The 13,926-nt window shown below is 45.7% G+C and overlaps 1 protein-coding gene across 1 annotated transcript in view; it reads right to left on the bottom strand.

Moving 5' to 3' along the window:
* Positions 1–1,379: 1,379 nt before the first annotated feature.
* The window catches only part of VILL (villin like), a 219,245-nt gene continuing 206,698 nt past the window's right edge, over positions 1,380–13,926 (bottom strand). The window contains exons 19-20 of the mRNA XM_063921788.1: positions 4,049–4,339; positions 1,380–2,845 (exon numbers count right to left, since the gene is read on the bottom strand). Of these exons, the coding sequence (XP_063777858.1) occupies positions 2,732–2,845; positions 4,049–4,339 (405 nt within the window). The 3' untranslated portion in view covers positions 1,380–2,731. The remainder of the gene's footprint in view (positions 2,846–4,048; positions 4,340–13,926) is intronic.

Genomic DNA, 13,926 nt, shown 5'->3' with positions numbered 1-13,926 from the left:
TATATTTAATACATTTTACGGAGGCACCGGCGGTGTGCTTTGTTACATGGAGTGCCTTACCTTTTTCCTTATATATATATATATATATATAATGGGGGGATAAGGGTACCGGCGACTTGTGTTGTTTAAAATGCAATTGCTAAAATTTTTAGATTTAAAAGCCAAAAAATATATAATAATCCAAACGAGCTTTAATATCACATAAAAGTGGATTACAACATAAAAGTACTTCAAAGTATTGATAAAAATATTGATAAAAATATATAAACATAAAGGTCTTTGTAAAAGGTAAGGAGTTCTGACTTATCTTTAAAAATAGGCAAGGGGGTCACTGCAGGGAATCCAACGCGTTTCGTCACACCAGACTTCTTCAAGGGGTCCCTTGAAGAAGTCTGGTGTGACGAAATGCGTTGGGTTCCCTGCAGTGACCCCCTTGCCTATTTTTAAAGATAAGTCATCAATCAATATTTTTATCAATACTTTGAAGTACTTTTATGTTGTGATCCACTTTTATGTGATATTAAAGCTCGTTTGGATTATTATATATTTTTTGGCTTTTCAATCTAAAAATTTTAGCAATTGCATTTTAAACAACACAAGTCGCCGGTACCCTTATCCCCCCATTCTATACTCTTCCTAGCAGTACTGTACCAGTAGTGCACTCTTAAGGGTTGGCAGACACCTTTCAACAAGGCTTCGTGTGTTTTTCTTTTAGCAATTTTATTTTTCATGTTTTACTGAGAACCCACCTCACAAGTGGCGCTGTATCATTTCTTGCTATATATATATATATATATATATATATATATATATATATATATATATAAAATCACAGTTATATATATATATCACAGTATGACTAAATTCGTGCAGGTCTTGATTACGATAAAATAAAGAATTTTGATAAAACTTGAACTGAGCGAGGGGAGGATGTTACAGAGGAGTGGGACAGAAGAGGGGGCAGGACTCCTGGCAGACACTAAGCTGACCTGGCATATGCTGGGTCCATTTACTAGTATGAATTTATTCATGCCTACTGCATTGTACCCTTGGTGTACCACCACTTTGGTTTTGCTACCCTTTGTGTACCACCACTTTGGTTTTGCTACCCTTTGTGTACCACCACTTTGGTTTTGTTTCTCCGTTGGTGGCTTACATCAAAGCACTGTTTTGGCATTGTCGCATTCGCCTATTGGTGACTTACAGTGTGTGTAGTGTGTGTGTAGTGCCAGCAGTATGTTTTAATGTGAAAAGAAAGATGTGCGAATGTTTGTATCAGTGTAATCTTTATTTCTTTTTGCCCCACTCTTAGAAGGCCCTGGCATACTTAAATACAATGGGTAATCTATGATTTTCAACCAAATAACACTGACAATGCAGATTTTTCAATGGATTTATTAGACCGCACTTCAGGATGAACCAAAAGCGTAAATATAAAAGGTCATTTAAAAATTACATCATGGCACATTCTTCATATAATATTGTTACCCTTAGTGTCCTCTGCAAAGTTAGATGTAAAACAACTATACATGGTATGGAAGCAATTCTACAAAGTAACATTCCTAATATCCTCTAACAGTAATAACAGCTCTATCATGAGGAATAACATGGGCACAGTATGGCGACATAACTACAATGACCTGACCTTGCAGATGCATTATTACCACCGACATTCTACCGTACACAGAGGAGGCATAAGGATATATTGGTCCTAGCACTGGAAGATCTGATAGAAGATGTGATTGTAGATAGAGATACACCTTCTATTAGTTAATATGTAAAGTGTTGGGCTGAGTGATGGATAATATGTTATTGCAGATCAGGATTTCTCACTTCTCCCAATATTCCATTTTTTCGGAATCTCTATGAAAGGAATATTAATCCTATAATACAAGTGCCTCATATAACATCTATCTCCAGTTCTGATAGCTTCCTGTATCTATATGTACGTACATACATAGGCACACACAGTCGCAGAAACACACAAACCCTGGCACACACAGCTCTAGAGTGTAAGCTCTTACTTTCAGGGCCCCTCAGCCCTTGGTCTCATGTTGCAGCCTCATATGTACAGTTCTTGTTCTGGGTTTGATTTGTTATACTGACTCTCCGGAGCTGTGGAGTGTGAGATGCCTTATACATAAATGATGTTACAGTATGTACACACACACACAGAGACATGCATGCACATAGGCACAGACACGCATAAGCCCAAGCCTACACATACATAGGCACGCCTATAAACAGGTGCACACTGAGATACACACATACTGAGGTGCAAGGACACACATATATAGGGGCACACACATATATGCTGTCATGCATACACACATGCATACATACATACATACATACATACATCCATACATACTGTATATACAGACAGGCACTGACATACAGAGGTATGACAGGGGTAGAAGCAATAAAACACATAGGCAGGCTTATACGTCACACAGGAACAAGGGTTTGTGAAACAAATATTCAATATTCAACATAAATGAGATTAGTAGTCACTATTATGGGGTAACAACTTGGGTGTGCACAGTGAGCATGGAATCTGAGGAGAGAATACATGGACACACAAATCTGCAGGGTCGTATATATATTTATGTATCCACGAGACACTCAGACAGGGAGATTGCGTTTGATAGTTCCTCCGAAATGAAAAAAAAAGTACAGTATTGGTTTTCCATGAATAACAAATAAAAGAAATAATAGGAAAAGTGTATATTCAAAACAGGTAATATTGCTTTTTCATATTTTGCTGCTTCCATTTGGGCAACTGGTAGAATTGAGCTTTGGGCATCCCCAATATTTTGGCAAAATCTTCATCAGACAAGTACATCTGTCACACAGGAAAACAAGGGATTAGACATTATGGTTGTTACAGATGGCATGACTGCATTGTGGTATAATATGGATATACTGTGGGGTCAATACAATTCCGTGAAGGGTGCGAGGTGGCGTTACCGCAGAGTGTAAACACAGCCAACAGCAACCCAGTGGCCCCTTTTAGTGCACGACTGGGGCTGAAAACTAAAATCCTCAAGTTGGCAGTACCGTAAGTGCGGCATAGCGCTACACTTACTCTCACCCACGATGATATTGTGGGAAACAGGATGGTCCCCTATATCTGTATTTTAGTATATGTGCAACCTTAAAGTTAACGCGTAGCTGAGTAATGAGCGAGGGTGCAACAATCATCTGTATAAGCTGCAGCTTATATAGGTGCAGTACGCAGGCCTCATAGCTGCCATATTCCATGATCCGTGTAGCTGTAAATGAGATGCATATAAAAGGGGCGCACTTACTTGTCTCTACATGCCCTGCTGTTATTGACTTGTGCACTTAAGACCTTGAAGCACACAGAGAAGCAGATGTGCTATTCTAAACCAGGTCCTATGTGGCAAAAGAATCCGCCGGCACCATCCAAAAAATGAAGCCCACATATACTCCTCTGTCACATGGTAAATGGCTGTTTTTATTCCATTAATCCAATCCCTTCTGTTAGATCAGCGGTTCTCAGCATCAGTCGTCAAGTACCCACACCACATCGTGTTTTCTGGATGTTGTTAATCTTGCACAGAGGAGTTGAACTCTTCTGCTGGAGCATCTGTTTTCAGAGACAAAAATCCTGAAAACATGACCTGTTGGGGTACTTGAGGATTGCAGTTGAGAACCACTCTATTAGATAAACTGGAAAAAGATGTGTATATGTGTTATGTGTATTTATTGCTACTACTATTGTTACTACCCGATAATGGGGGATAGAGGGGGGTTGGGGGAGTATGTGAATGCATTACATGTTATGTGTCAGTCTGTGGTATATTGGGATGTAACATTACATGGGGGATGGAGGGGAGGTCTGTGGGGTGTTGCTCTGTGCCATAAACAGAGCTATGTGGAGGCCTAGGGAGCTCTATATACATTAGAATCACTTCCTGTGTACAGGGTATATACTGCTAGCACTAGTTTCCCAGGACAAATAAAAGTGACTTTTTACTTTTCGTATCTTGTTTTTGGTTTTCTATGATCTGATCTTGCTTACCTCTTTCCTAGAGGGGTCTACTCCATCAGGTAAGTCTTCTGCATTTTTGTTAAGAAGAAGGCTCTTATCGAAAATGAGCTTTTCGTTGCCCTGTGGTAATGGCTCTACTATTGGCTTGCTCTGGCTCTGCGGCTGACTGCCATTTGTTGTTCCATTATTACCATTGCTGTATGACAGGTTCCCATTGCTGTGAGGTTGATATACTGAAGGGTTGAGGTCGTTGCGATCTGTCTTTGTTGGGGCACTCAACTTGTTTGTGCTGTTTGCATTTATATTGGTGTTGTGCAAGTCCTAAGGAAAAACAAAAAAGTTTAGGAAGATCTAATAAACGTTTAATACTTTATAATGATTACTATGATAGTTGTCAGTGCACAGAAACTTACACAGAATATTAATAGCTATAGCATTTTTGTAGCAGACGCAACTGTTTGTTGCAACAAATCACTTGAAATGAAAGGATTTTTGTATTCTATGGCTGGGATGTAATGGGAGCCCAGTTTTGCATCCGGGAAAAAGTTGCACAAAATCGGGACAGTACAATGTACTTTTTCCCAGTACTTGGCCAATGTAATGGCTTGCGTCTTTTACACTCCCAATGCAAATCAGATCACACTTCTCGCGGTATTTTAATAGTAGGAAGTGTCAGATTGTTTTCAGAGCAACCGGAAAGCGTCTTTTAGTATAACAGTTGCACAGTACGAGAGAAAGTCACCCACTGGCACCCAAAAGTCCCATGACTGGAGCATCATACTCCCTATATAAACCCCAGTCCACTATTTTATCCTTTGAAAGGTAGGCTGGTGGAGTAGGAGGCGGAAGTCCTGTCCCAGCACCAGCCTGTGTCTGACACAGAGTAAGAAGAGTGTGAGGAGGAGGAAGTGCTGGAGAGTGGTGTGGAGGACAGTGATGAGGCCGCTGCATCTACGGATGGCGGTCGTTAGGTCGACATACACTGGGTCGATCACTAGGTCGACATAGTCATTAGGTCGACATGGAAAAAGATCAACATGAGTTTTTCACAATTTTTTTTAATTTTTTTACCTTTTTTATACTTAACGGTCCACATGGACTACAGTTGGGAACGGTAACCTGTGCCGATTGCAGCGGTGGCGGAGCGAGGCACCTTGCCGGAAGCATGGCGAGTGCACTATTTGGGGTTCCCCATCACTTTTCAAAGAAAACACCCAAAAAAAGTAAAAAACACCTCATGTCGACCTTTTTCTATGTCGACCTAATGACCATGTTGACCTAGTGATCATGTTGACCAAACATGGTCGACCCAATGTATGTCGACCTAGCTCATGTCGACCGAATGAACCACACCTGCATCTAGAGCCGGATCAAGGCTTTGGGGGGCCCGGGGTACTTAAAACAAGGGGGCCCTAAGGGGTAAAATTAAATTCATTACATACATATATATATATATATATATATATATATATATGTACTTATACATTCAACGTTTCAATATGTTACATTTTCTTCAGGATATACTGAAGAAAATGTAACGCATTGAAATGTTGATATATTACAAACTGGTATAGCGGGATTTATTGAGCTGTGAGTGCCGCACTAAATCGGTGTGTGTGTCTATGTGTATGTGTGTGCGCATATATATATATATATATATATATATATATAAAACAAGGACCACTCAGACTGGCACTCCACTTGATCCTATGGGTGCTCCAGTGCCTTCGGTATAGGGTGTATATAATAGCGGATCCCCTGTTGCTGGGGGAGACAAAGCGGCACTCTGGAGACTTGTGAGAGGCAGGTTTATGATCAATGCATGTAAAAATGCACCGACGTTTCGGGGCTCGCACGCCCCTTTTTCTGGGTGACACACGTGTTTCACCCAGAAGAAGGGGCGTGCGAGCCCCGAAACGTCAATGCTTTTTCTCTAACGTCCTAAGTGGATGCTGGGGACTCCGTAAGGACCATGGGGAATAGCGGCTCCGCAGGAGACTGGGCACATCTAAAGAAAGCTTTAGGACTATCTGGTGTGCACTGGCTCCTCCCCCTATGACCCTCCTCCAAGCCTCAGTTAGATCTCTGTGCCCGAACGAGAAGGGTGCACACTAGGGGCTCTCCTGAGCTTCTTAGTGAAAGTTTTAGATTAGGTTTTTTATTTTCAGTGAGACCTGCTGGCAACAGGCTCACTGCATCGAGGGACTAAGGGGAGAAGAAGCGAACTCACCTGCGTGCAGAGTGGATTGGGCTTCTTAGGCTACTGGACATTAGCTCCAGAGGGACGATCACAGGCCCAGCTTGGATGGGTCCCAGAGCCGCGCCGCCGGCCCCCTTACAGAGCCAGAAGGCAGAAGAGGTCCGGAAAATCGGCGGCAGAAGACGTCCTGTCTTCAACAAGGTAGCGCACAGCACTGCAGCTGTGCGCCATTGCTCTCAGCACACTTCACACTTCGGTCACTGAGGGTGCAGGGCGCTGGGGGGGGGGGGCGCCCTGAGACGCAATAAAAACACCTTGGATGGCAAAAAAATTCATCACATATAGCTCCTGGGCTATATGGATGAATTTAACCCCTGCCAGAATCCATAAAAAAGCAGGAGAAAAGTCCGCGAAAAAGGGGCTGAGCCTATCTCCTCAGCACACTGGCGCCATTTTCCCTCACAGCTCCGTTGGAGGGAAGCTCCCTGTCTCTCCCCTGCAGTCACTACACTACAGAAATGGTTAAAAAAAGAGAGGGGGGCACTAATTAGGCGCAGTATTAACTATACAGCAGCTATAAGGGGAAAAACACTTATATAAGGTTATCCCTGTATATATATAGCGCTCTGGTGTGTGCTGGCAAACTCTCCCTCTGTCTCCCCAAAGGGCTAGTGGGGTCCTGTCCTCTATCAGAGCATTCCCTGTGTGTGTGCTGTATGTCGGTACTTTTGTGTCGACATGTATGAGGAGAAAAATGATGTGGAGACGGAGCAGATTGCCTGTAATAGTGATGTCACCCCCTAGGGGGTCGACACCTGAGTGGATGAACTGTTGGAAGGGATTACGTGACAGTGTCAGCTCTGTATAAAAGACAGTGGTTGACATGAGACAGCCGGCTACTCAGCTTGTGCCTGTCCAGACGTCTCATAGGCCGTCAGGGGCTCTAAAGCGCCCGTTACCTCAGATGGCAGATATAGACGCCGACACGGATACTGACTCCAGTGTCGACGGTGAAGAGACGAATGTGACTTCCAGTAGGGCCACACGTTACATGATTGAGGCAATGAAAAATGTTTTACACATTTCTGATAATACGAGTACCACCAAAAAAGGGGTATTATGTTCGGTGAGGAAAAACTACCTGTAGTTTTCCTGAATCTGAGAAATTAAATGAGGTGTGTGATGATGCGTGGGTTTCCCCCGATAACAACGGATAATTTCTAAAATGTTATTGGCATTATATCCTTTCCCGCCAGAGGTTAGGGTGCGTTGGGAAACACCCCCTAGGGGGGATAAAGCGCTCACACGCTTGTAAGGGCTCTACCTTCGCCTGAGATGGCCGCCCTTAAGGATCCTGCTGATAGAAAGCAGGAGGGTATCCTAAAAGGTATTTACACACATACTGGTGTTATACTGCGACCAGCAATCGCCTCAGCCTGGATGTGCAGTGCTGGGTTGGCGTGGTCGGATTCCCTGACTGAAAATATTGATACCCTAGATAGGGACAGTATATTTTTGCCTATAGAGCATTTAAAAGATGCATTTTTATATATGCGTGATGCACAGCGGAATATTTGCCGACTGGCATCAAGTCTAAGCGCGTTGTCCATTTCTACCAGTAGAGGGTTATGGACACGTCAGTGGTCAGGTGATGCGTATTCCAAACGGCATTTGGAAGTATTGCTTTATTAAGGGAGGAGTTATTTGGGGTCGGTCTTTCAGACCTGGTGGCCACGGCAACAGCTGGGAATTCCACGTTTGTACCCCAGGTCGCCTCTCAACATGAGAAGACGCCGTATTATCAGGCGCAGTCTTTTCGTGGACAAGCGGGCAAAAGGTTCCTCATTTCTGCCCCGTGACAGAGGGAGAGGAAAAAGGCTGCAGAAATCAGCCAGTTCCCAGGAACAGAAACCCTCTCCCGCCTCTGCCAAGCCCTCAGTATACGCTGGGGCTTTACAAGCAGAATCGGGCACGGTGGGGGGCCCGTCTCAATGAATTTCAGCGCGCAGTGGGCTCACTCGCAAGTAGACCCCTGGATCCTTCAGGTGATATCTCAGGGGTACAAATAAGAATTCGAGACGTCTCCCCCTCGCCGTTTCCTAAAGTCGGCTTTACCGATGTCTCCTTCTGACAGGGAGGCAGTTTTGGAAGCCATTCACAAGCTGTATTCCCAGCAGGTGATAATCAAGATACCCCTCCTGCAACAGGGAACGGGGTATTATTCCACACTGTTGTGGTACCGAAGCCGGACGGCTCGGTGAGACCGATTCTAAATCTAAAATCTTTGAACACTTACGTACAGAGGTTCAAATTCAAGATTGAGTCACTCAGAGCAGTGATTGCGAACCTGGAAGAAGGGGACTACATGATGTCTCGGGACATCAAGGATGCTTACCTTCATGTCAAAATTTACCCTTCTCACCAAGGGTACCTCAGGTTTATGGTACAGAACTGTCACTATCAGTTCAGACGCTGCCGTATGGATGGTACACGGCACCCCGGGTCTTTACCAAGGTAATGGCCGAAATTATGATATTCCTTCGAAGGAAGTGAATTTTAGTTATCCCTTCCTTGGACAATTCCCTGATAAGGGTAAGATCCAGGGAACAGTTGGAGGTCGGTGTAGCACTATCTCAGGTAGTGTTGCGGCAGCACGATTGGATTCTCAATATTCCAAAATCGCAGCTGGTTCCGACGACGTGTCTTCTGTTCCTAGGGATGATCCTGGACACAGTCCAGAAAAAGGTGTTTCTCCCGGAGGAGAAAGCCAGGGAGTTATCCGAGCTAGTCAGGAACCTCCTAAAACCGAGCCAAGTCTCAGTGCATCAATGCACAAGGGTTCTGGGTAAAATTGTGGCTTCCTACGAAGCAATCCCATTCGGCAGATTCCACGCAAGAACTTTCCAGTGGGACCTGCTGGACAAATGGTCCGGATCGCATCTTCAGATGCATCAGCGGATAACCCTGTCACCAAGGACAAGGGTGTCCCTCCTGTGGTGGTTGCAGAGTGCTCATCTTCTAGAGGGCCGCAGATTAGGCATTCAGGACTGGGTCCTGGTGACCACTGATGCCAGCCTGCGAGGCTGGGGAGCAGTCACACAGGGAAGGAATATCCAGGGCTTATGGTCAAGCCTGGAGACATCACTTCACATAAATATCCTGAAGCTAAGGGACATTTACAATGCTCTAAGCTTAGCAAGACCTCTGCTTCAAGGTCAGCCGGTGTTGATCCAGTCGGACAACATCACGGCAGTCACCCACGTAAACAGACAGGGTGGCACAAGAAGCATGAGGGCAATGGCAGAAGCTGCAAGGATTCTTCGCTGGGCGGAAAATCATGTGATAGCACTGTCAGCAGTATTCATTCCGGGAGTGGACAACTGGGAAGCAGACTTCCTCAGCACGACCTCCACCCGGGAGAGTGGGGACTTCACCCAGAAGTCTTCCACATGATTAAAAACTCGACAGGTATTGCGCCAGGTCCAGGGACCCTCAGGCAATAAGCTGTAGACGCTCTGGTAACACCGTGGGTGTACCAGTCAGGGTATGTGTTCCCTCCTCTGCCTCTCATACCCAAGGTACTGAGATTGATAAGATGGAGAGGAGTAAGCACTATATTCGTGGTTCCGGATTGGCCAAGAAGGACTTGGTAACCGGAACTTCAAGAGATGCTCACGGAGGATCCGTGGCCTCTACATCTAAGAAGGGACCTGCTCCAGCAAGGACCCTGTCTGTTCCAAGACTTACCGCGGCTGCGTTTGACGGCATGGCGGTTGAACGCCGGATCCTGAAGGAAAAAAGGCATTCCGGATGAAGTCATCCCTATCCTGATCAAAGCCAGGAAGGATGTAACCGCAAAAACATTATCACCGCAATTGGCGAAAATATGTTGCGTGGTGCGAGGCCAGTAAGGCCCGACGGAGGAAATTCAACTGGGTCGATTCCTACATTTCCTGCAAACAGGAGTGTCTATGGGCCTGAAATTGGGGTCCATTAAGGTTCAAATTTCGGCCCTGTCAATTTTCTTCCAAAAAGAACTAGCTTCAGTCCCTGAAGTTCAGACGTTTGTAAAAGGGGTACTGCATATACAGCCTCCTTTTGTGCCTCCAGTGGCACTTTGGGATCTCAATGTAGTTTTGGGTTCCAAAAGTCACATTGGTTTGAACCACTTAAATCTGTGGAGTTAAAATATCTCACATGGAAAGTGGTCATGCTGTTGGCCCTGGCCTGGGCCAGGCGCGTGTCAGAATTGGCGGCTTTATCCTGAAAAAGCCCTTATCTGATTTTCCATTCGGACAGGGCGGAATTGAGGACTCGTCCTCAGTTTCTCCCCAAGGTGGTTTCAGCGTCTCACCTGAACCAACCTATTGGTGGTGCCTGCGGCTACTAGGGACTTGGAGGCCTCCAAGTTGCTAGACGTTGTCAGTGCCCTGAAAATATATGTTTCCAGGACGGCTGGAGTCAGGAAATCTGACTCGCTGTTTATCCTGTGTGCACCCAACAAGCTGGGTGCTCCTGCTTCTAGGCAGACTATTGCTCGCTGGATTTGTAGTACAATTCAGCTTGCACATTCTGTGGCAGGCCTGCCACAGCCAAAAATCTGTAAATGCCCACTCCACAAGGAAGGTGGGCTCATCTTGGGCGGCTGCCCGAGGGGTCTCGGCTTTACAACTTTGCCGAGCAGCTACTTGGTCAGGAGCAAATACGTTTGTAAAATTCTACAAAATTGATATCCTGGCTGAGGAGGACCTGGAGTTCTCTCATTTGGTGCTGCAGAGTCATCCGCACTCTCCCGCCCGTTTGGGAGCTTTGGTATAATCCCCATGGTCCTTACGGAGTCCCCAGCATCCACTTAGGACGTTAGAGAAAATAAGAATTTACTTACCGATAATTCTATTTCTCATAGTCCGTAGTGGATGCTGGGCGCCCATCCCAAGTGCGGATTGTCTGCAATACTTGTACATAGTTATTGTTACAAAAATCGGGTTATTATTGTTGTGAGCCATCTTTCAGAGGCTCCTCTGTTATCATGCTGTTAACTGGGTTCAGATCACAGGTTATACGGTGTGATTGGTGTGGCTGGTATGAGTCTTACCCGGGATTCAAAATCCTTCCTTATTGTGTACGCTCGTCCGGGCACAGTATCCTAACTGAGGCTTGGAGGAGGGTCATAGGGGGAGGAGCCAGTGCACACCAGATAGTCCTAAAGCTTTCTTTAGATGTGCCCAGTCTCCTGCGGAGCCGCTATTCCCCATGGTCCTTACGGAGTCCCCAGCATCCACTACGGACTATGAGAAATAGAATTATCGGTAAGTAAATTCTTATTTTTACATGTATTGATCATAAACCTGCCTCTCACAAATTTCTAGAGTGCCGCTTCATCTCCCGCAGCAACGGGGGATCCGCTACACTAATAAATTTATATATATATATATATATATATATATATATATATATTTATATATATATAACACCCAGGACATTAGTTTCAAATTTGATTAACATAAAAAAAAGTTAATGCTGCCTGTCTTACTTTTGCGATGATGTTGGCAAAGACAGACTGTGACGAATAAAGCACGCAGGACACATAACAGGAGGAGATCAGTTCTTCTCTCTCCTCTGCCGGGTACATCCACCTCCACCCGCGCCGATGTGCATGCCCGGGATCCCGCCTCCTTCTTCCCTGCAGCCTGCGCTCCAACCAGTCACGGAGCCGCAGGCTGCAGCCTCACTTATCATTGGACAGCTGAGCCTTTGTTCGGCTCTGCTGCCCTGTACAACTCTGCAGCGCCGGCGGCTGTTTGAAAGCTGTCAGTGGTGAGTGCAGTGTCGCAGATCGGATCGGTAAGAGATCCGATCTGCGATGGATGGCGGGGGGCCCTCTCACAGCGTGGGGCCCAGGGGTACTTACCCCAGATCCCCCCCCCCCCCTTAATCCGGCTATGTCTGCATCTACACCTGCCAAGACAAGGTCAGGGTGCAATGTGAGGTTTTGTTATGAAGAAAACTGCCATAGTGCAGGTGTTCCCACACCTGTATGCCCAGGTGTACAGGACCCCTGCGTTCCAGAAGAAGGCGATGTGGAGGTCGGTCCTGGAAGCAGTAAACACAGTTAGCTCCTGCCATAGGGACCTCAGGAACGTGAAGAAGCGGTATGGTGACATCAAACGAGTCCTAAAGGCGAAGATGGCTGATGAGTTCGAGGAGGAGTTGAGCAGACAATTCCTCCGGAGCTGCTCACAGGAGTGCATGTAGTGGACACGGACCGACCAGTGTCCCCACCTTGTCCTTGTGAGTAAATTTAAAAAAAAAATCCCTTTTAAGTGTAACAACCTAAATAAGTGGCAAGTGTGATTTTTTGGGGGGAGCCTCTTTATAGATACATTTATATATTTCACATAACTGTTTTGGTTTATATAAAATTGTTAGGATCTCCTGCTCTGTGCTGCCACGTCGCCATGGCAACCGGGAGGCAAGTGTTAGCGAAGTAACCTGAGCGCAGCTGATACTCCGGTCCGGGTTTTTACTGTGTAGTGGTTACAGGCTCTGTGCACGGCAGGGAATCCGGCGCTGGTTTTGTGCTCACAGTCTGTGAGGTCTGAGTGGGGCGTGGACAGCACCTGCTATATAAACCATCCTCTCAAACTAGGCAAATGCTGCTGAATCTTTGTTTGTTAGTCAGTTCCAGAGAGTTAGCTAGTACTGTGTGACTTTGTATTTACTTGTTGCTTACTGCGAATAGGCCTTGGGATTCGGTACTTCATTCTGCCAATCCGGACCTAGCAGTAAGACTGGAGTCAGTTGTTTGACCTGCTGGGGTTCTTTTGCTATTCTGTGAACCCAGCAGGTTTGCGGCTGTACTCTCAGACCTGCTTGCTTAATCCTCCCTCACTGTGCAGGGCGTCCAGGTGTCAGTTTAGTGGCAGTAAGCTGAACCTGTGCCCTGCAAGTGGGGGTTAGGATTGTGGATACTCTCCTTGTGTCTATATTTCTATCTCTGACCAAGGAGTTTATTCCCACACCCGTTGGTAACCCTTTGGGGTTTTTTCTGTTGCTCTTAGCAACATCATTTCAGGTGCTCCACGTGTTAAATCACTACACATCGCTTCATTGTCCACTCTATTCCATCTGAGCATTCCTGACACTAGGGAGACACCCAATTCCTGAGCCTTTGGGCTTCTCCGTTCACTTTGTGTTTATTAGTTATTCCATCACCTCCTGTGTATGTTATGTTATACTGTCTGTGAGTTCGTTTGCTTCGCTTCCCTCTCTGTTCATACACCGGTATACTCCTGTTAGCACTGGTGTGCGTAACAAAAATATGGCAAACTTTTGTTAGTCATATAAAGTATGCATAAATGTTTGCATTTGGTAAATAAGTGGCACTATCCCTAAAGAGATTATGAGTTTGTGCAGGGTTGTAACTTGGTGTGTGCCAGTGGTGTCTTGCACACAGTGCAACTGCACTGTGGGCGCACCATCTGGCAGCACCACCCGCACGGCCGCTATCTCTCACTGCCGGCTGCCGCTGCAGCGTTGCCTTGTGTGTGGTGTGCGCTCAGCTTCTCTGCTGCTGAGCGCACCCACAACCTGCACCAACATAGCGCCTTTCACCCGTTTCTGTGGAAACTACTATTAATGGCTTTGATTGATAGATAGATACTGTAGATATATAGACCCCCCCCCCCCCCTCATAATGAGTATAGGG

This window comes from Pseudophryne corroboree, chromosome 5 (genome assembly GCF_028390025.1).
Source record: "Pseudophryne corroboree isolate aPseCor3 chromosome 5, aPseCor3.hap2, whole genome shotgun sequence".
NCBI classification, from domain to species: Eukaryota; Metazoa; Chordata; class Amphibia; order Anura; family Myobatrachidae; genus Pseudophryne; species Pseudophryne corroboree.
Note: the sequence above shows the minus strand (reverse complement) of the source record. Positions and strands in the feature narration are given on the sequence as shown.